The 23,071-nt window shown below is 32.3% G+C and overlaps 1 protein-coding gene across 1 annotated transcript; it reads left to right on the forward strand.

Moving 5' to 3' along the window:
• The first annotated feature begins 17,816 nt into the window (after positions 1-17,816).
• Positions 17,817-18,452, forward strand: LOC131630755 (non-specific lipid-transfer protein A-like). The gene is made up of 2 exons (XM_058901503.1): positions 17,817-18,214; positions 18,320-18,452. The coding sequence occupies exons 1-2, from the start codon at positions 17,862-17,864 to the stop codon at positions 18,342-18,344; spliced, it is 378 nt and encodes a 125-aa protein (XP_058757486.1). The 5' UTR covers positions 17,817-17,861; the 3' UTR covers positions 18,345-18,452.
• Positions 18,453-23,071: the final 4,619 nt, after the last annotated feature.

Below are 23,071 nucleotides of genomic sequence, written 5' to 3' on the forward strand. Positions count from 1 at the left end.
TTCTTCAACTGGTTCAGAAATAGGACTAGGAACAGGAGTGCGAGTTCGTCGTAATCGACGTGATACAATGATAGAACGCTCTGGTTCGAGAATTGGCAGGACTAAGTCTTCACTTCGAGAGCGAGTACTTGGCATGCACAAAGGGAATTAAGTAATTAAATGTGCCTTAGTCTCTACAATGTAACAGTTAATTACGATATCGACTAAATTAGTCTCCGGCAACGGCGCCAAAAACTTGATCGCGACAAAATGGGTATGTCTATGATTATGACTACAATTGCACAGTCTATCGTGTAGCTTTAAAGATTATCGAACCCAAAGGACTAAGAATCGACCTACGGTATTTAATTGTTACTACGTAAATCTAAGTCTAATATCTGATTAATTAGGATCAAACGGGGGAAAAGGGAAATAGAATTAAATTAAATTAAGAGGGAATTATACCAGTATGTAATGGTCAGACATCGGGGATCTAGTAAACTATCAACGCAGTTCGCAATTCAATATACTTTTTCGTAGAAATCATTAGTTAAAAAACCTTTCCCTTACACTCTCGTGTTTATTGATTATGATCTTATTATTAAACCTAAGTGAGTGCTCTCGCTGTGTCAGTTAAAGTTTAAAATAAGTTTTGAAAACAAATGAAGACTAATTAACCTTAACGTGCTCTCGTTGTATTTAAGGTTAATGCTTAATTCCTACTGTCCAGTTAAAACCTCAAACTCTCATTTCTATTGATTTTAACTTCTATCGTTTTTAACTCTCGTTACAAAACGGTTTAATTAAGTATTAGAAATTATGACCAGATAAATAATTGTTCATCAATAATTCGTGTTGACAGTATTTCTAGACTCCCTCAGTTATATGACCTTACATATCAGTAATAAATATTTAGCCGGACATAGTTTTAATTAACGGATCAGAACAAATATAGCAAGTAAATAATATTCCAGACATAAATTGACAATTCAGCATAAACAATAAACAATAATTAATGTCGAAAATAAAAACCTGAATTAAATTGCAGAACTGAAAGTATCAATCTGGTAGTACCAAATCTTGATCCGGAACGTAAATCAAATATCAGTAGGAGAATTTATTCCTAAAACTAAACTAGATTCTGAAGCTGAAAAAGAAATTTAAACTGCAATAGTGTTTCCGGTGTGGAAATCTATTGCTAAAGACTCGGTTGGAAATAGTGAACTGAGCTGGAAATAAAATGCAGAGAAAATAAATTGACGGCAGTGGAGTAAAATCTTTGTCTCCCTTCAGATCTTGTTGCTGGGTATTTATAGAGTAGCTTTAGGTTTAGGCTGAATCTTGAATTTGTTTCGTTCCAGTGTTGGCTTTACGGAGGAGAAATATGAGGGGAAAATATAGGGGTTGACGAAGCTCCTCTTCTGAGTGTGAGTGTGTGACTCACGTCACACACTAATTAATTGTGTGTGTCATTCGGAAGGGAGGGGTGTGCGACGACCGGCAGGTCCTGCTACACGTTGGCTTGTGCTGGCGTGTGGGCTTGGGCCTTACTTCGTGTCCTTGCGCTTCTTGCATTGTGCACCCCCTTATCAATTAAGCACCCCTTTTAGTCTTTTTCCTCTTCATTTTGGCTCCTTTTTCTGATTATTTTCTTTGCAAGCATTGATTTATTAAATACCTGAAACAAAACAGAAATACCGGCATAATATGAAATAAAGTAATATAATTGAAATAAAATAGGGAAATAATACATGTAAATTAAGCCAAATATACGATACATTTTCGTGTTATCAATAAGTATCACAATGCATAAACAACAACTTCAACCAACAACAACTGGCAACGGCTCGAATGCGACTCAAAGGTGCATATACAAGTGGTATCATTGGAGTAAAACTCTCAACTTAGAACATTGCCAGTAATTCCGAGGCATAAGGCAAAGCCTTCAACTTACAACACGGTCACATATCAACATCACACTGTTCAAATTTATGTTATGCTATGCTATGTGGCAACATACAACGACCACAACTCTACAATGAAACAACGACATAACAACAACAAAACAACGGTCACATATCAACATCACACCGTTTAACTTTAGCCAAATGCTCACAACACAATTCATCAATTCATAGCAACATATATATACAATATCAAGATTTGCTAGGATTCACACCATAATGATATCCACATAACAATTCACAACAATAATCATATTGGCAATCACAATATTACTCGCAACAAATGCATCCAAACCAAAACTACCATTTTCGGTCAATTCGCAAAAGAATCATAATATGTCAATATATCAAGCAGACAAAATCAACTTTCGTTATCCTCTAACTAAATTAGATAGCATGTCATTTATCACCAAACAAACATATTAACCAATTACTATTTCTGATATTCAATAATTGTTTCTAAATGCCAACATACCTTCTGCTACAATGAAACAAGGGAGTATTATGTTATTGTTCTTGTTCTAAGTTTCTAACCATTATTTCAATTGTTTAACACACACACACACACACACACACACACACACACACACACACACATATATATATATATATATATATATATATATATATATATATTACACTAGTTGCTTTATCCCTTGCCAAAATGTTACCTAATGCAAATAGTGGTACAATATTCTACGTGGCATACTTTATACCTTTCCAAAATATGAAACCCCCCTTAATAAAGCACTAGCCTCTTAATAAAGCATTAGGGGCGCCCATCTCCACAAGGAAAATTGGTGGAGACGCCTGTTAGAACAAGAAATGTTCTGATTAATATTCTTTGTTTTGAAGATAACATTAAGTATGAATTTTGTATAAGACAACTTGGTACTCCAATCCTTTACGTTTTCCATTTCAGGAAATATATAAAGAGTATGCACAAATAAGCGTTCAGAAGCACTGACTCAGAAGGTTCTGGATGGCTTCATCAGAACATGCTCTGGCAAGACATCATAAGATGGCCATGCAGAATCAGAACATGAACTGGAAAGCATCAGAAGAATGGAAGTCAGAAGAACAAGCTCTGATGTTCTGATGGTATCACACTCAAAGTTCTTCAAAGTCAGAAGACAGAAGATGCTTTGCACCAAAGCTGATGGCTCTGATATTCAAACGTTGTTATCTACAAATCTGAGTCTAGAAGAAAGTACAAGATGAAAAGGCTGTAATGTCAAATCTCTGACTGACAAAAGGAACGTTAGAAGCTACAAAAGGCAAAGTCAGTAAAAGCAGCAAAAGCAAGGCTCGAGGTAGTTCACAAAAGTGTGAAACATTAAATGCAGCGTTGTACTATTCACGCAAAGCATTAAATGCATCCCAACGGTCATTTCCTCTCAAGCGCCTATATATAGAAGTTCTATCCAGAAGCTGAATACAACACTTGCACAAAATATACAAAAACACTGTCAAATTCAAAAGCTAAAGAACTTCATCTTCAACCTCACAAACTCTTTGTAATATTTAGTGAGTGTTAAGAATAGAACTTAAGAGAAATATCACAGTTGTGATTACAGCTTTATTAGAAGCATTCAAACTCCTGTAAACTTTATTTTACATTGATTGTAAAAGGATTCCTAGAGTGATCAAGTTGTGATCTGTAGACTCTAGAAGACTTAGAGGTTATCTAAGTGGAAAACCATTGTAATCAGTTGGACTAGTGGATTAAATCCTCAGTTGAGGTAAATCACCTTGTCAGGGGTGGACTGGAGTAGTTTGGTTAACAACGAACCAGGATAAAAATAATTGTGTTCATTGTTTTTATCTTCCAAGTTTTTGAAGTTACACTTATTCAATCCCCCCCCCCCTTTCTAAGTGTTTTTCACTCCTTCAACGCCCTCCCCCAAAGGAGAAAGGTGGGAGACGCCCACCCCTACACCATTCCAACATTTTCCAACTCATCTACTATACATGCATATATGCTATTATTTTCATTTAGTCATTTAATAATCATACATTCATTACCATTATAATATTATTATTATCTTGTAATTTATTAATCTTGTAGTTTATCATCTTGTAACACGCGGCAAGAAAAAGCAAGTAACAATTATAAATCATGCCATTTGATGAACAAGTAATAAAATAAATAAAATAAAGCAACGGGAAAACAAGTGGAGGCACCCATCTAAGAATGGGAGACGCCCTTCTCAAGGGACACAAGGTGGGAGACATTTGTAACCTCCCTGAGGCCCACGCCTCTAGTTCCCTTTGAGACCTACGTCTCCAACTTCATTCCAAATTCAATTTCCAGATTTATTTCATTAACACACACGAAGCAAAATATATTAACACTTAATAATATCAAGTTTTCATTAATTTCTTCAATAGAACAACAACAACAACAACAATTAACAAGGAATAGCATCTCAAGTTCATAATATTCATGGCAGAATCTCATTTCCGTTAACAATAAACAACAACAATTGCAAATAGTGATAGAAACAACAATTAACGCAACACAATGACCAATCTATACCCTAAAACCCACATACAATTCATCATATTCCCATTTAGGTAGTAAGAATCCCCCCTTACCTTGGATTGAATGTAGCTCTAAGGAAAACCAATGGAAGATTTGGGAAAAATGGCACTTGAGAGCAGCACTTGGGTCTCCTTCTCCTTTTCACAACCCTAGCCTTGCTTTCCCTTTCTCTTTCTCGGTTACTTCACAACTTCTATTTTTTCCAATATGACAAAATGATTCTACCACTTAGTAACCACCACATAATGGGCCTAATAGAAATATGCCCTTAATACTTAATGATACTATAACTTAAGCCCAAGATCATTTCCACACTTAATGTGAAAATTAATACTTCCTCTTAAACTCCATCAAAATAAAAATTCGATTATTTTAATATACCGACTTAATAAAATAATTCCGACTTCGACGATAAAACTTCGATAAATAAATAATATTATTCTTAATATTATTCTTCCGACTATCCGACTAAAATCCGACTTTAACTTAATAAATCCAAATACGCCTCTCAAAATAATATCAACAAATCCAAATTCGACTAAATCCAATATTTAAATCCCTTAATAATTTAATTAACCAATTTAATTAAATTGGGGGCGTTACACAACCTGCTCCACCACAAAACACCTCTTCACAAGGGAATGTTTAAGACCAATACCATCAACTTATCAACCTTCTTCAACAACATTTCACAAATAACACTCCTCAAGTTTCCACCCCTCTTGAATCTGATGTCAACTCAGTGATCTCGTCTTCTGATAATGTCAACTCGATATCTACTCCTTTAGGTAAGCATTTTATCCCTTGGATTATAGATACTGGTGCTACTCACCATATAACATATTTTCCCTAACTAATTTCTCTAGTTACAAAACCATTCACCCCTTTACTATGAACATGCCTAATGGCACTACTACAAATGCCACTATAGCTGGTTCTGTCGCCTTAACTAATGAAATTACTCTTGAAAATGTTTATTACATACCTAGTTTTAATGTCAACTTAATTTCTGTAACTCAACTAACTTCCACTTCTGCTTGTTTTTTCATTTTTCTTAACGATAAATGTCTAATCTTGCAGAATTTGTCCCGACAAACGATTGGTATAGCTGAGCATTTTGGTGACCTTTATGTTTTATATGCTCCACCTCCGTCATCCTTTCATGCTTCTACTTTTAATGCTATTTCTAGTTTAGACAATGCCAAATTATGGCACCATAGGTTAGGTCACATTTCTGACTCGATTCATAAGTGTATCTCTGCTCAAGTTCCTTTTATCCCCTTTAATAATGTGGCCCTTGTGATACTTGCAATTTTTCTAAACATAAAAATCTTCCCTATCCTGTTATTACAACTAGTTCTTCTAAATTTTTTGATCTTGTGCATGCTGATATATAGGGTCCATATTCTACCCCCTCCATTAATGGACATAAATATTTTCTTTCTCTTGTAGATGACTATAGTAGGTTTACCTGGATAATTTTGATGAAACTTAAAAGTGAAACAAGACAACACCTTTCTACTTTTATATCCTTTATTGTAACTCAATTTTCCTTGTATTTAAAATGCCTTAGAAGTGATAATGGCCTGGAATTTTTAATGTATGATTTGTTTAATTCCAAAGGAATTTTACATCAACATTCTTGTGTTGAATGCTCCCAATAAAACAGTTTACTTGAACGAAAACTTTCTGGCACTTTTCAAAACAACATGTTGTGCACATTATAAATAGAATTCCCCTTGTTAGAGCATAAATCCCCTTTCCAGCTTTTATATAATAAAGCTCCCACATTACTGCATCTTAAATGTTTTGGCTGCCTCACTTACGCCTCCACCCTACATGCCCATGTGACTAAATTTGATCCCCATGCTATAAAAACAATCTTTCTAGGCTATAGACATGGAACCAAAGGATATTTGCTTTACGACTTACAATCCCATGAGTTTTTAATCTCCCGCAATGCAGTTTTTTATGAAACTGTTTTCCCACTCCAAAATTCCGTAAATCCCACCACTACATCCACACCTCTACCATCTTACACCTATGAGGCTGATATTGAACCTTTACCTCATCCTAAACCAACCACACCTTGCATACAACCTCATAACCCACCAACCAGCCCTACCTCTCCTACTTAAAATTCTCCATTACCACATAATACCCCTTCACCATCACCTCCCCTTATCCCGGTAAGACAATCAACAAGGACCAACCGTCCCCCCACATACCTTAAGGATTATCATTGTGATCTCCTTCAAGCTCACACATCCACCAACACGGCTTTTCATGGTAACCCTTTTACCTTATCTTCTATTTTACATTATGATAATTGTTCCCCTAATTATAGAAATTTCCGTCTTTCTATTTCTTCTATGATTGAACCTAAAAAATACAATCAGGCTAGCAAATTAGATTGTTGGGAAAATGCTATGCACACATAATTAGATACCTTAATTTCAACCAATACCTGGTCCATAGTAGATTTACCTAACAATAAAACACCCATAGGCTGTAAATGGGTTTATAAAATAAAGTATAATGCAGATGGTTCGATAGAATGCTATAAAGCTCGCTTGGTTGCCAAAGGATATACTCAAATTAAGGGTATCTACTACTTTGACACCTTTCCTCCTGTTGTAAAACTCACCACGGTAAGATCTCTCCTTGCTTTTTCTTCTATAAAGGTTGGTTCTTAGAAAAATTAGATGTAAATAACGCTTTCTTACATGGTGATTTGAATGAAGAGGTTTACATGACTTTGCCTTAAGGCCTTATTTTAACAACTGATACCTCTTCTTATACTACCAAGGTCTGCCGACTTCAAAAGTCTATATACAGACTTAAACAAGCTAGCAAATAGTGGTACTCAAAACTGTCTGATTCTTTACTTTCTATTGGATATAAACATTATTTTTGCTAATTAATCCTTATTTACTAAACATCAAAATTCTTCTTTTATTGAATTATTAATAAATGCTGATGACATAGTTTTATCAAGAGATGACATTCCTAAAATCAATTTTGTTAAAAATTTTCTCCATGACTCTTTTAAAATCAAAGAATTGGGAAATCTCATATTTTTTCTAAGGCTAGAGGTCGCCCGATCTTCTAAAGGAATTATGATCAACCAAAGAAAATATACTTTAGAACTTTTGGAAGAATCTGGCCACCTTGCTACCAAGCCTTCAAAAACTCCTTATGAACCTTCCATTAAACTTTATTGCCCTGATTCTCCATCTTTTGCAGGTGAATCTCAATATCAGAGGCTCATTAGAAAACTTTTTTATCTAACTACCACTCGACTCGATATTGCCTTTGCTGTCCAGCAGCTCAGTCAATACATTTCGTGTCCCGTAATTATTCACTTTAAAGCTGGTGTTCGAGTTTTGCAATATTTAAAATCTTCCCCTGGAACAGGCCTTTTTTATTGTGCTATTGCTATTTTATTATTATCTGGTTTTGCAGATTCTGATTGGGCTACTTACCTAACATCCAGAAAATCAGTAACCGGCTATGCAGTGTTCCTTAGCACCTCTCTTCTAACATGGAAATCAAAGAAGCAAACTACAGTCTCTAGGAGCAGCTCCGAAGCAGAATACCGAGTGTTAGCTAGTCTAACTTGTGAGATCCAATGGTTGCATTACCTCTTTAAAGACCTCAACAATCCCTTTCTTCATCCAACTTCCATCTATTGCGACAACAACTCAGCAATATACCTCGCACACAATCCATCTTTTCATGAAAGGTCAAAACACATCGATATTAACTATCACGTTGTTCGTGAAAAGATTGAATCTGGCCTCATCAAACTATTTACCATCAGCACTCAAACTCAAATTTCAGATTTTTTGACCAAATAACTATACAAGCCTGCCTTTGATTCTCATAGTCTATCAATCAAGAAGTAAGTTTCAGCTTGTCCAGATGCAACTAAACATGAACATAGTTCTTGAATAGTTGATAAATTATTCAATTTTGGTGTTTGACGGGCAACAAATAGAAAATGTTGGAGTTGAAATTGCAAATTATTCTTCTCTTGATCACTAAAATCCATAGGATAATATTTTTCTACTAAAGAACAAATAGTTTCAATTCTAAAAGTTTTATATCCATCCTTAGGAGACAAAGGATAAGTAAGAGTTAACAAATTCATTGCTTGCTCACTGAATCAGCAATTCAACTCTTGTAACTGTTTGTCAATGGTAGTGAAAAAGATTTCAACTTTAAAGTAATGTTGAATTGTGACTTGATTCTCTTCAAGACGGGAGCGTCCAAATCTTGTTGTTGAATGGACATCATTAAGATCAGGAATCTCAATACCATGCTTTTCACAAAAAGATATCACTTTAGTAAACAATATATCCCAACCGTTTTCTCTCAAACCTTGAATAGGATGTTTTGTTAAGCAAACCAAGTTCATAGCATTAACTACATCTTGATTTTTTTTTGTAAAGCTTGATAAAGCATATCTATTGTTCCCATGATTTCTTTCATCAAGTGTAAAATAAATATAAAATCAAATGCCTTCAAGTAATCGTAACAACTATCTGTATCCCCACGTGTAGCATAACTTCTTCTATCTTTTGTAATTCTTTTAAAAACTAAACAAGTTGCTTCATACATGTTTATCAAGCTAGAAATAGAATTGTAATGTAATCCCCAACGAGTATCTCCAGCTCGTTTCAATGTACCAACTTAATTTGCACCTTTACAAGTTACAATCTCATCAATCTCTAACAAATAAGCAATTTCTTCTAATTGGGCAGCTTGTAACTCATCATCGCGCTTTGTAGAAGAACAAACAACATTCGCAATAAAGATCAGCTTCTCAAAAAATTTATGAAAAGGTTTGACTTCTCTTGATGATGTAACTAATGCAAGTTGCAATCGATATGCAAAACAATGAACATAATATGCATAAGGACAATCCTTCATAAAGAGGGCTTGTAAACCATTCCATTCTCCTCTCATATTGCTAGTACCATCATACCCTTGGTCACGAATGTTAGAAACATCAAGGTTATGTCGAGAAAGTATATCACATTTTGCTTCCTTAAGAGTTAAGGATGTGGTGTCTTTAACATGTGCCACATAAAAAATATCTCTTGTATTAAACCAACTTTATCAACAAATCTTAATACAAGAGCCATTTGTTCCTTTTTTGACTCATCACTAGCTTCATCAACAACGATACAAAATTTGGAATCACCAATTTCCTCACGAATACTCTTTTTCACCCTACTAGAAAGAATTTGCAAGAGCTCTTTTTGAATTTGATGTGAAGTATACTTGTAATTATGTGGAGCATTATCCAACACAACTTTTGCAATTTCATCATTGTAGGATGCTAAAAGTTTCAATAACTCAAGAAAGTTACCTTGCAGTGTTAACCAACGAACAATGTCAATGGAAGTCTTGAGTCGTTACCGATTATTCATTCTTTGACTTGAACTTTACACTTGAACAAAATTTCTAATATGACCATCTTGATTCAACAAGTCTTGACAAGCTTTCATTGCATTATTGTGTGGTGAGAAAGGATCATTCTCTATGTGTTTAAGAAAGGAACAATGTTTTCCATTCCTAACTTTCTTCCAATTTCTAAAATCCATAGAAATAAAGACAAGTGATCCGGGACATCCACTTATTTTTTTGCTAAAAAGGTAACATGGTAAGCAATATGCGGTATCTTCGGATGGTGAATATTCTAACCATGATGGAAATATACTAAACCAAGTATGTTGAAACCTTCTTGGATGATCCTCGTTAACAATCAAAGGACAGTTTTCTAAATTAAATTGATATGGACCCTATTTTAGATAAGCTCTTCGTATTTCATCCACTTGATTTGGTGGATATTGCCAAATCGGAGGACGCTTTTCAGGATCGCGTTCCAAAGAATTTTCATAACCATGATGCTCTTCAATTGTTGGAATCTCAAGAACTATTTCAGATTCAGATGTCGGGATTATAATTTCTTCATCTCTCTCTTCTCTTTCAATTTCACATGCTTTCCTTTTGAAAAAAGAATCAATTTTACTATTATTCATCTTTACTTTTCCTATAATATCAGATCAGATCCAAAAATCAATTTAGAGAACATAGAAATTCAAAGAGAAAAAAATTAATAAACTTAAATAATCAACTTTAATCCGTTTTCAAATACCGATAACTTCACTAATAGAAATTAGCAGCAACAATGATTAAATAAACCTTATTACAGTGTATAACTATATTTATAAATTACGGTGTTATGAATTGGCTTAATAAACCTCATAGATTATTATTGATTAATGATTTAATGTGTTGTTCATCTAATTTAACACATCAAGGAAGAACCCTAAAAATCCCAAAAACACAAATCAAACAATCACTTTAATTTGTTACTTTTTATAAAAAAAAAATGAATAAAGCTTTTTACCTGTTAGATGCCAATCACTTTAATCTGTTCAGATTTCGGTACCGGTAGCAAATGCATATGAGAAAGAAAGAAAAGATAGAAGTTTTTTACCTTATATGTATTTTGACCTAATTGTGAATGAGAAAGAAAAGATAAAAATTAATTTTAATATAAGGATATTTTAGTAATTTGATATATATGAATTAAAAAAAAAAGTTAAGGGGTGGTCGTGGCCTTCCCACGTCCCCCCAGTTCCTCCACTGTGTAAGGGCAGATTCCCGGTGATGTTAGGACCGATGTCTAGTGTTGGCCTTAATCCCATCGTGTGGGTTGAGTGTGTTTTGTGATGTGCTCCGGATCCAAACGGGAATTGATCATATGTTGGGGATCTTTGGAGGAAGATAACTATGTCATTAGTGATGGTGAATTGGTACCACATGCATTAGTCAGTAATGTTGTATTTCATAATTATGTTTGCATATTGAATGACGTAAATGATGTTTTGATGATGTATGAGCTGTGAAGGATGTTTTTTTATGTGACATTGCAAATGAATAATATGATGATGATATTGTTGTTGGTAATTATTGTATTTATTCCGTATACTTTTTATAATGATTGTAATTACTCACCCTTTCAGTTTGGAAATGTTGCCTTAAAACGTGGGTAACTTGCAGGTGATCAAGATTTGTGCAGGAAACTTAGAGGGTAGATTCAGAGTGTGTTTTTGTTTGCTTTCGGTAGAATAAAATGAGTCTTGCTCTGATATGTAACATCGGGGTTGGGGTCGATAGATTGAGAACCTTGTGTTCCTTGCAATTTTATGAGATTTTCAAGTTGTTTTCATGGCTTTCTGTTTGGTTTTGAATTATGAAGTTATAACATGATTTATGATGATTTTGTTAAAGTTGAATTAACTTTTTATGGTATTTGAATTACGTTATAAAGAAGGTTGAGACATTATTTTATTTCCCTGCGAGTTGAAATAGTGTTGATTTGAAAATGGCAAAGGGGCAAATTATGCTTTTGATATTTTTGTAACCCGTGTTACGGAGCATGATTATTTGGTATATGAGATTTTATGAAGATGTGACATCCTTGTTGGTGCTTGTATTTTAATAAATTATTTAATTTACTCGCTTATTGACGTGTTCGGTAGAAGGGTGTTACATTAGTGGTATCATAGCATGTCGGTCCGTCTGACCAGGTTATTGAGTCTGTAGTGTGACGAAAGCGAAATTGATATGGCCGAGTTGAAACAAGGGCCACCTTAATCTTGCAAGGTTCTTGCACATTCGAAAATCCCGTCGAACTAGAAAAGAATGATAAGTCCCCTAAGGGAACTATCATACCCCAAAATTTGCCCATCACATTTTCATACTCAAGCTCATTTGAATATCAAAGGCTCAAAACTTGACTGAATGTGCACTCTCCTAAACAACAACTCTCCACCTAGGGTTTTGATCTTTTTAAAGTAAGATCAGCTTCTGATGCCTCAAATAGACTCCATGGCCTCTCATATGATTCAAATGATCCTCACCTCAGGTTTCAAGCTCTGATTCCTAAGATTGCTCAATCAAACAGCTCAAATGGTCAATAGTCGACCAGTTTGACCTAAAAGTCAACTGAACTTTGACCAGCCATAACTTTCACATGGAACATCAGAAACTTTCCATCCAAAGCTCATTTTTAAGGAAATTGAATTCTCTACAACTTTGTCTCTCACATGCCAAGGCTAAAAAGGCTTCACTTGAAAGATTTGGTCAAAGAGATTATAGGTCCTCCAAAAAGTCAACAAAAACACCTTTTGGGTCAAAGCTCATAACTTGCAAATGGAAAACTCAATTGAGATGAAACCAAAAGGGTCATTTAGAGGACACTCTAAGCTTTCTAAAAATGATCAATAACACCTTCATAAGGTTAAAGTTGAGAGAGATACGCATTGCTAAAGTTAGGAAATTTTAGGAAAGTGCTTGAGGTGCAAAGTGAAGAATTTTGATCTTTTGAACCCATGAGCCTAAAATATGAATGTCAAACTTTATTTTTATAAAATTTATTTTGTTTATTTGAGTTTTTATTCATTTAAATGCAAATAAATTATTATAAAATGTTGGAAAATTAGTTTTAATGAAAGATTTAATTTCTTATCAATTCTAATAAACCAAAAGGGCCAAATATGGTACAAATTTCGTGACAAGAGGAGTAGGAAAGATTGGGAATAACATGAACCAAAAATAGAAAGAAATATGTGATATTTTCTCAAGTTTTCAAGTCACCAAGGAAAAACAAATATCCAAGCCCAAAAGGAAACCTAATTACATCTCCTATTTATATTCATGAGGTACAGAAGGACAAGGGGGATTCAGCCAAGAAAAATAGGGTTACAAGTCTCCACAAGGTTCCAAAAAGCTAGGGCATGATATATCTCTTTGGGCAGCCATTCTCAATGAATTCTGAAGGTTGCACCGCGTCCCTGAAGGAACCAGGAATTGTTCCCAAATGATATCGAAGTCGGCCACGCATCTGAACTCGCGCAGCCATCATCACCGGTGCAATTTCTTCCTTTTATTCAATATCTCTGTTCGTACGATTTAAACAAATTTAATGTATATTTTCATGTTAATATGGATGTTTGTAACTGTTTAGAACTAACGTTCTCAAGGTTTGGCGTCAGAACAATGGTTCACCATTGTTAGGGCTCGAGGTCGAGGAAGCTTCGTTATGGTGATTGCAGGGACTTTCAGTCCAAACTAACGGTTCCATTAAACTTGCAGCATGGTTTTTAGTATAGCTGGGTGGTTTTGTTTCTTGTTTTCGTGTGATTTGCAGGGATATCGAAGGGAAGCTCATCTGAAGAGATGATCGGAACTGTACAGTTCCGGTGGCTGGACGTTGCTGAGTTGTCAACGCACGCGTGACGACCTATGATTGGTCTGTTTGAAAATCAGGGAAACATGGATGCGCGCGTAAGGACACGATTGGCTGGTCAAACGGTTCCAATTTTCTCTCCAATTTTGATTGGCTCGTGCAGTACACAGTGGGTCCAGTTTGACTGTTTTTTGAAATTAACTATGCATTTAAGTTTTATTATTTTTATTGTTTTCATGTTAATTCATTAACGACTAATTAACTTGGCACAGATGGTGAGGCAAACGCGTTGCCAACCAGGAGGACCTGGGTTCGATCCCAGCGTCTTGCATATTTGTTTTATCAATTATTTGTTTTCCATTATTCACAGATCATGTGCCTGTATCTACTGCGCGCTTATGATGAACCCTCAGCCTGGACCATAAGATTTCCACCAGATGCGAATCTAAGGACTCACCATGCAGTCACACCATGCACCTCCAGGAGCGCACCACACTTGATCCAAGCTAAGTTTTCCCAAAATTTTTTCTTTTTTATTACATAATCCTTTTATTTGTTTATTTATTTTCTTTTATTTTTAGCTTATTAATTATTTGCTCTAACTTTTTTATATTTACTAAAAATGTTATTTTTGATAATAATTGGTTTTTTTTATCGAAAACCCGACTTTTTTTTCATCATCTCATCAATAATTGTTTTTAAATATTAAAAATTCAAATTTTTGCCTATATTTTTAATTAATTAGTTAATTAGGATTTAATCCCGTAATTATTTAATTATCATATTTTATCGAACGTTCGGTTTTCTTAACCTTTAATGATCATTCAAAAAATATTAAAATAATTTATTTCATATATTTTTGTTTAAACCAATTGCTTTAAACCTGGTTTACTTTTAATCAATTAGGGTTTATATATCTTTTAGGGTTTGTAGACCTGTAATGCACTAACTTTCTTTGTCAGGGTTGATCAAGGATTCGATAAAGGCTCGAGACGTTTGAATTAATCATTTTGCCTCTTATTTTTCTTGCCTTTATTCTTTTACTGCCTTTATTTCCCTTTGCCCACAGGTGTTTATTGTAATAGCGTAGGACCTTTTAATTCTGCCTTTAGTTTCTGTGTTTTTAAACTGCGTGGTTAGTAATCTTAGGGAGTGCAAGCCTTGAATTGAACATAGAATCACTAATTTTACAAGATAAAATATCTGAACTGAATCACATGACTGTGCACCCACACACCTTTAGGATAACCCTTCTTGTTGCCTGTTGCCTTTATGTAAATTTCAAAATAGTCAAGTCTCTCGGATACGAGGATACCTTAGCAAATGTTGCCCTCAGTTCATTGTCATCACTAAAGATCATAAGTCCCTCGAGGTTACCTACGATATGATGATGATAGTCCCTTTCGATTGCTGAGGTATCCTCATTGGTTGCCTAGAATGACTATTATATTCTTCCCTTAGACTTCCTGCCCTCTTTATGGCAGGGACAGTCTCATGGCGAACGATAATCTCGATGACCCTTCAAAATCCAATGAAAGGACTTCCTACCCTCTTATGGTATGGATAGCCTATTCACCTTAAAAAGCTAAAAGAACAGACTCTTCAACTTAGGGTAGGTACTCTTAATTGCTTGCTCTGATTTAAACTCAAAACTTCTTCACATTTTCTTTTCGAAATACTTTCTAACGAGGCTACGCTTATTTACAAGCTAAAGTCCTTAAAACAAAGTTTTTACTATTCTCTTTCTACATTTCAAACATTTTTGAAAACAAAGTGAGCTAAGCAATTAAGAGCCCATGGATAACCATGGATACAAAGGATGCTTACACCTTCCCTTTGTATAACCTATCCCCCGAACTCAAAATCTTTAAAAGGTCTTTTTCTGTTCTTTTAGCCTTTCTATAAATTGGATAAATAAAAGTCGATGGCGACTCTTGCTATCCGCACATTTCAAAAAGTCAGTTCTCCCACCGTATTACAGGAACATACACCTTCTATGTGACGAAGTGTGATGAGATATTTGATTTGTTCGTTAAAGATGATCAAATGACAATATCACCTGATGCTAAAATACCACCGTTAAATAAAAAAAGAAGAAGAGGTTTTTGCAATATCACAATTTAAAAAACATAAATAAAATAAAATATTAATTGAAATTTTCTTTCTCCAATATAAGAGTTTCCAAAAAATTACTATCCAAAATTGTTAAATATTTGTATTTGAATTCACGCCAAAAATAAATTTTAAAGATTATTTTTCAAAAAGATGGAAAATGTAAATTATTTTCTAAATAAATACCACAAATTAGAAAAGAAAAATGAAATAAAACATCTTAATTAAAATAAGTCTTTCCACTATGTGCATTTGATAAAAATAACTTTTTTTTTGGTTAATTAATATAAATAATTGAGTTTAAAAATAGTGCACAAATAGTATAAATTAGTATTACACATACAATCAAATTCTTTATATTTACTTTGTCATATTATTTTAAAAATAAAAGATGTGTTAATTGAATCATATTTTTCTTTTCATTGATAGTGTAAATGTATATTCCTTTTTCTCAATAGCTTTTTGTTTTAACTTTGAATACAATTTTAAAAAAAACTTTAAAAACAATGTCATTTAAAATGCTTCTAGTGATTTGTTATTTAGAAAGATTGACTGTATTTATAAAATTTAAATTGACTTCAGATATGAATTAAGCCTAAATTAAAACAAAATAACTTGTCGGTTATTTGTTTCAGTGTTTTAAAAACCATACCAGATTGGCCGGTCAGACCGGTCGAACCGAGAACCGGCCAGATAACTGGTCTGGTTCAATAGCTGGATCGAGAATGTCATTGAACCAGTGTGAACTGGTCAAAATCGGTGTAAACCGCTAAAATCAACGACTTTTGTGAACCGGCGATTTAAATGCATTTTTAATTTTTTTTATTTAAAAAAATTAAAACAACGTCATTTTGACTATCTTAATGAAAAATTAAAATAAAAAATAAATATAAAAAATAGTTGTAGATGCGGTTGATTTTGTTACCGATAATTTTAATATCGAAGAAGGAAATCCCAACATTGAAACAATTTTTCTTTTTTTAAAATTAAATTTACTAAACAATTGAATTATTTTGTTATAAATTATTCAATTAGATTATGTTGCGATTAAATTTTTGTTTGCAATTATATTTTATAATTATGTACTATTTTATTGTGTGTGATACCAATGTGTAAATTTTGAATTTAAATTATGAACTTGTGAATTTATTTATAATATGATATTTTTAAAAAATTTAAGTGCTAGTTATATTTTGTAGAGACTGAATCATCCGGTTCGACAAATTTTATACCTATATAATTTTGTTATAACGACCGGTCTATTCAACCGAGTTATCCGGTTTTACTCAGTTTAGTCATGCGGTTCAACCAGTGACTCAGTGGTTCGACCAGTAAACCAGTGATCCAATACCCTCACCGATTTGATGTTCGATCCAATTTTTAAAACACTGATTTGTTTACATCCTACCTATAAATCAAGGGGCCGGTTTAATGTAAATCGTATCACCTATTTAAAAAAAAATAGATATTTTTTTATATTTTTAATAACTTATAAAATATTGTGTTACAAAAAATATATTTTGACTGTTAATAAAATTCACATTTAGTAATAAAAATAATTGACTATTCTAAAATTTAGAATAAAAATAAGAATTACAATATAAAAGTTGTTTTTTATTCTAAATTAAATAAAAAACATTTCATTTTAAAAATGAAATAAATTTTCCAAAAATAAAAAAGCATTCTATAGTGTTTTTTTCCACCACCAATATAGTCTGGTTCGAAGATCAGTTCTAATATTAAGTAGTTTCAAGCCTAATGTTTTTCACAACTAAAATATACCTTTTGAAAAAAAATTCTAAAATGTATTTCAACATTTTAGTGATTTAATAATTAGGATGATTGACCAAAAATAAAAATAAGAAATCATTTATTTGTTACCATATAAATGTAACATCCCTGCCTATAAATTGAAGAGGCTCAGATACAAATCATCATAACCAAAACTCATTAGAAAAATCAAACCTAGATAGATCCATATTTTAAAATCAAGATGTCAAGCCAGAAAACAGTTGCTGTAATATTGGTTTTATGCATGGTAATGACAACAACATTACATGCAAGTGAAATCGATGATGTTTCATGTTCAGAGGCAGTTTCATCTCTGTTGCCATGTCTACCTTTTCTAGAAGGTTCTCTTCCAGCCACACCATCTGCTGACTGTTGCACTGGAGCTACTAATTTGTTCAATAAAGCAAACACAACTCCTATTAAGAGAAGTGTCTGCCAATGTCTCAAAGATGCTTCTACTAAATTTGCAGTTAAACCAGACAGAGCTGCTCAATTTCCACAACTTTGTCATATTAATGTGCCTTTTCCAATTAGTGCTTCGGTTGATTGTAGCAAGTATGTTTCTCTTGCCCTTTTTTTTTTTTTTTTAAATTCATACCCATTAAAATATTTGCTTTCTTAATTATTAATTATTCTAACTTTTTTTAAAATTATTTACAGGATTCAAGTTGTTAATAAATCTTGAAGAACTTCATGGAAGAGTTTTTATTTTGTTAAGATTATATCAATATCAATAAGCAATGTGAAAATGAAATTTATAAATGAAAAAATAAAGTCATATTTTTAGTATCTATATTTGATTATTTTCAAGTTTTTTGTTTCTTAATGTTTGGTGAGTAGAAAGTATGTATGTTATTTACGAAAACAGTAAAAATGTTACCATATATCGCAAGCAAGTAAAAATAGTAAAAATGTCTCTAATCTTTGTTGCATCATTTGTCCATTCTTCATCAGCCTCGATTGCATCATGTCCTGATCCTATTTCATCATCCCATTCAAATAGATTGCATGTTTTATCGCTTTGTCACAACGGACATCTCCAAAAGAGCCTCCCTCGATTGCGACCATTTTTGCAATGATAAGAAACCATACGCATATTACAAGCACATATCTTCCATCTACGATTTGAAACTGATTGATATGAACCTGTTTTGCTTCTACTAGCAGACGAGGCCATACCTATTACCTGGGGCGCATATCGAAAAAAGGAGACGAAAGATGGAGAAGAAGTATGGAGAAGAAAGATGGAGATGGAGCAAGGTGGAGAACAATATTAGGGTTCCATTTGGGGATTTCGCGCTGCAGATGATATAAAAGTATATGGGATGTTCAAGAATGAAAATAAAAATATAAACAATACCTACGTGGCCATCCACGTAATCCACCGTTAGAGGAAACTAACGGATTGGACCATTTATGCTAACGTCAGAATTTATGGGGACCATTAATTGAAGCAATTTTTTACAGGGACTAAAAATGCAGGGTCGCGTTTTTACAAGGACCCCTGGCATAATTAACCCTATTGATTTTATATTAGTATTGTACACTCAAAAGAAGTGAATAGAAAAAAAAATTTGATAAACTTTTAGTAGTATAATATTAAAGAATAATGAAAGAAATATAAACTTTTAATTTTAATGTAATTGTATTTAGAGATGGTAATGTGCATGGTAATGTGCAGGGTCTGGACAAAGTAATTTAGTACCCGTTCTTATATGCGTGGTTTGAAAAAATCTTTATACTCGAGTCTATACCTGCGTGGACACCAACTTGTATACACATACCTATATTTTATGAGTACCTAAGTATCCATACTCATACTTGTATCTTATGAGTATCTAAGTACCCATACTCGTACCCGTATCTTATGAGTACCTAAGTACTCATACTCGTACCTGTCATTCACATATGTAATAAAAAACTATCGATCAATTATATAATACCCTGTCCTTTTAAGTTTTTAATAACATTTAAACAAATTGAAGAAATAAACAATTTTTTTTAATTAAAATGTGTATAAGTTTAATAGTGATGTATTTTATAAAATTGATAAATAAACATGTGTATATAATAATAGAAGCAAAAATATATAAATATATATTGTATAGGTACGGAGTGTGTTGGGTACTAAAGTACCCATATCCACACTCAAACCCGCTTATTTTCATGGATAATTGTCCGTGTCCGTACTAGGGTTTTTAAAAATATGGTTAACTGAATTATATATTTAAACTGAACTGGATTGCACCATAAAAAAACCGAACCATTTAATTTAAACAATTCAACTTCAATTTAAAACCGGTTTAGAACCAATTTTTTTTATAAACTGGTTTAATTATATAAATTAGTTTTCCATAAAATAATTCTTAAAATTTCGTTTTTAAAAATAATTTTTTCCTAAAAATATAAACAAATCAGAAAATAATATTTTCTTGAAAATAAAAAAAATCGGAATTCTTCTTACTGAAAATTAAAAAAAAAAAGTATTTTTGTTACTGAAAATAAATAAAAAACAAAATTTTTTTTTTCCAAAAATAAAATTCTAAAAAAAATCTTTTACAAGTATCTTTTTACAGGGTCAGGTTGATGTGCATAAGGTATATCCTTATGCACGGTGCATACGTCTCGTACGACTGAAATTTAAATTGTTTCGAGTAACATTTTAGCTAGAAACGAGTAATAATATCATAATCCATGAATAATATATGCATTATTTGTACACATCTATTAATTAGGAGTAATTATTAATTGTGACTAATGAGTACATTATTCTGAGTAATATTTACACAATTATAAGTAATATCGAATTTTAACTATTTTGAGTAACATATGTTTTGAGTAATATTTATACTATTTTGAGTAATCTGTATATTATTTTGAATAATAAATATAATACTTTGAGTAATATAAACAATATTAGAGTATTTATGCACCATGCATAAGGATATACCTTATGTACATCAGTACATCCCCTTTCTACATATCAAAAATCATTAATTTACAATATATTTATCCATTTTCTATTATACATTCTAGTCATGTTTTATATTATTTTAGTATGAGTAATTATACATCCATGTATTGTATATTATAAAAGTTTAATTTATTTTCTTTTGACAATTAATCGCAATGAATGAATTTTTTTGTGGTAAATCGCATATGAAATTTTGCAATTGAAAGTTATTATTTCAATTATGCCTAATTGATGACAGTAAAACAATTCATAATTCTAAACAATATCTTTTGCCTTCTACACAACATCAATCCAAGACTTTGTTTGATGATTATTTAATCTTCTTAAATTTAATTTTAGACAAATTCAAGAGTTTTTATGAGAGGAGTATATATTAAATTAATTTTTAAAAATATAATTTTAAAACAAATCAATTCTAAAATTAGTTCATAAAATACAACCAGCTGTAAATCCATTTCATATGGTAAACCAATTTATAAAAGCAAATTGGTTTTTAATCAGTTATAAACTGAATTGAAACTAGTTTAACAATCACTACAAAAAAAAATCTCAGTAGTGACGTGAATATCACGCCACAAACCAAAAAAATACATCACAAACCAATATAGACAAGGTGGCAACTTTTAGTGACGTGATTTTCACTTCACTATTTAGTGAAGTAAAAATCACGTCGCAAAATTTGGCCCAGAGATTAATGCATATTCAGGCGTAGCAGCGTTTGGGTCAGAAAAGCATCTTTAGTTGCGACGTGATTTACATGTTACTACTTAGTGACATGCAAATCACGTCACTAAATTTGCGTAGGAGTAAATGAAAAGCGCATTTAATGCGTATTGTTGCGACGTGATTTTCATGTCACTAGTTAGTGACATGGAATTCATGTCACTAATATATATTTTTTTTGCAAAAAACCTAAAATATATATATATATATATATATATATATATATATATATATATATATATATATATATATATATATATATATATATATATATATATATATATATATATATATATATATATATATATAATTAAATTAATAAACTAAATATATTAAAATTTATAAATTAATTCAATAAACTAAATATACTAAAATTAAGAAACTAAAATTATAAATCTAATATTACTAAATAATGTAATTATAATTTAATTAATAGTTTACACAAATTCAAAATCAAAAGTAACAACAAAATAAAAACTAAATTAAAGCAACAATCAGTCTGAGTCGGGAAACTCATCATCATTTAGATTTTCCTGATCAGTCGGCGCAGAACCCCCATATTTTGGTTTCCACCAAAGGATGCATATCCGGTTGTCTTTTCGCCATGACCTCCATTTCCCGCTGATGATCATTCCGCATTGCCATCATTTGGGCCTCCATTTGGGCTTTCAGTGTCGCTTCACGTTCCGCCGCCTCACGCCTCACCTCATTTACTGCCAATTGTCTTACGCCTTCTCTTTGTTCATCTGTTAAAGTTACAGGACGTGAACCTCCTCCCCCGTCGAGAACTCTTTGATATAGGGTTCTATCATCAGGTCTCAAGGTGCCTGCCAAATTTCCACCACCAAAATAACACCCGTTAGGCCCCTTGCAGCCAATGACTTTAGTCCAAAGATAAAAATCCACATCCGGATGAAGCGGCTCTCCCGGTCTTGGAGTATACTGAGGATTAATAGTCACAAATTGTACAAACAATGGCTGATAATCATCCTACACAAAAAAAAGTTAAGTATAATTTAGTTGCCATATGAATTTCACGCCACAAATTTAGTTGCCACATGATTTTCACGCCACAACATCTCACATGCCACATGAAAATTATAACACCCCCTTTCTACCTGTCAGAATTAATTAATAAATCAGAATAATAAAACTTCACCAACAAATTAAGGAATCACATATTCATGGTTTTCACTTTGCAATATTTTTTGCATCATCAAGTTAATATTCATTCGGATATACCGATCATATCATCAATCATCACATAAGCATATATATATATATATATATATATATATATATATATATATATATATATATATATATATATATATATATATATATATATATATATATATATATATATATATATATATAGGGATAGGAACAAATGACACCAAGGTGTCAAAGTTTAATTTGACACCAAAATCTCAACCGTTAAAAGAATTGATCCAACGGTGATACTAAATGAAATAAAATAATAAAAAAGAAATACATAGCATATTTTTCTCCTAAAAATTAGGCTATTTAGTATTACCGTTAGATCAATTCTTTTAAGGGTTGAGATTTGATGTCAAATTAAACTTTGACACCTTGGTGTCATTTGATCCTATCCCATATATATATATATATATATATATATATATATATATATATATATATATATATATATATATATATATATATATATATATATATATATGCACACGGCAGAG

The sequence above is a fragment of the Vicia villosa genome, unplaced genomic scaffold (genome assembly GCF_029867415.1).
Source record: "Vicia villosa cultivar HV-30 ecotype Madison, WI unplaced genomic scaffold, Vvil1.0 ctg.000731F_1_1, whole genome shotgun sequence".
Lineage (NCBI taxonomy): Eukaryota > Viridiplantae > Streptophyta > Magnoliopsida > Fabales > Fabaceae > Vicia > Vicia villosa.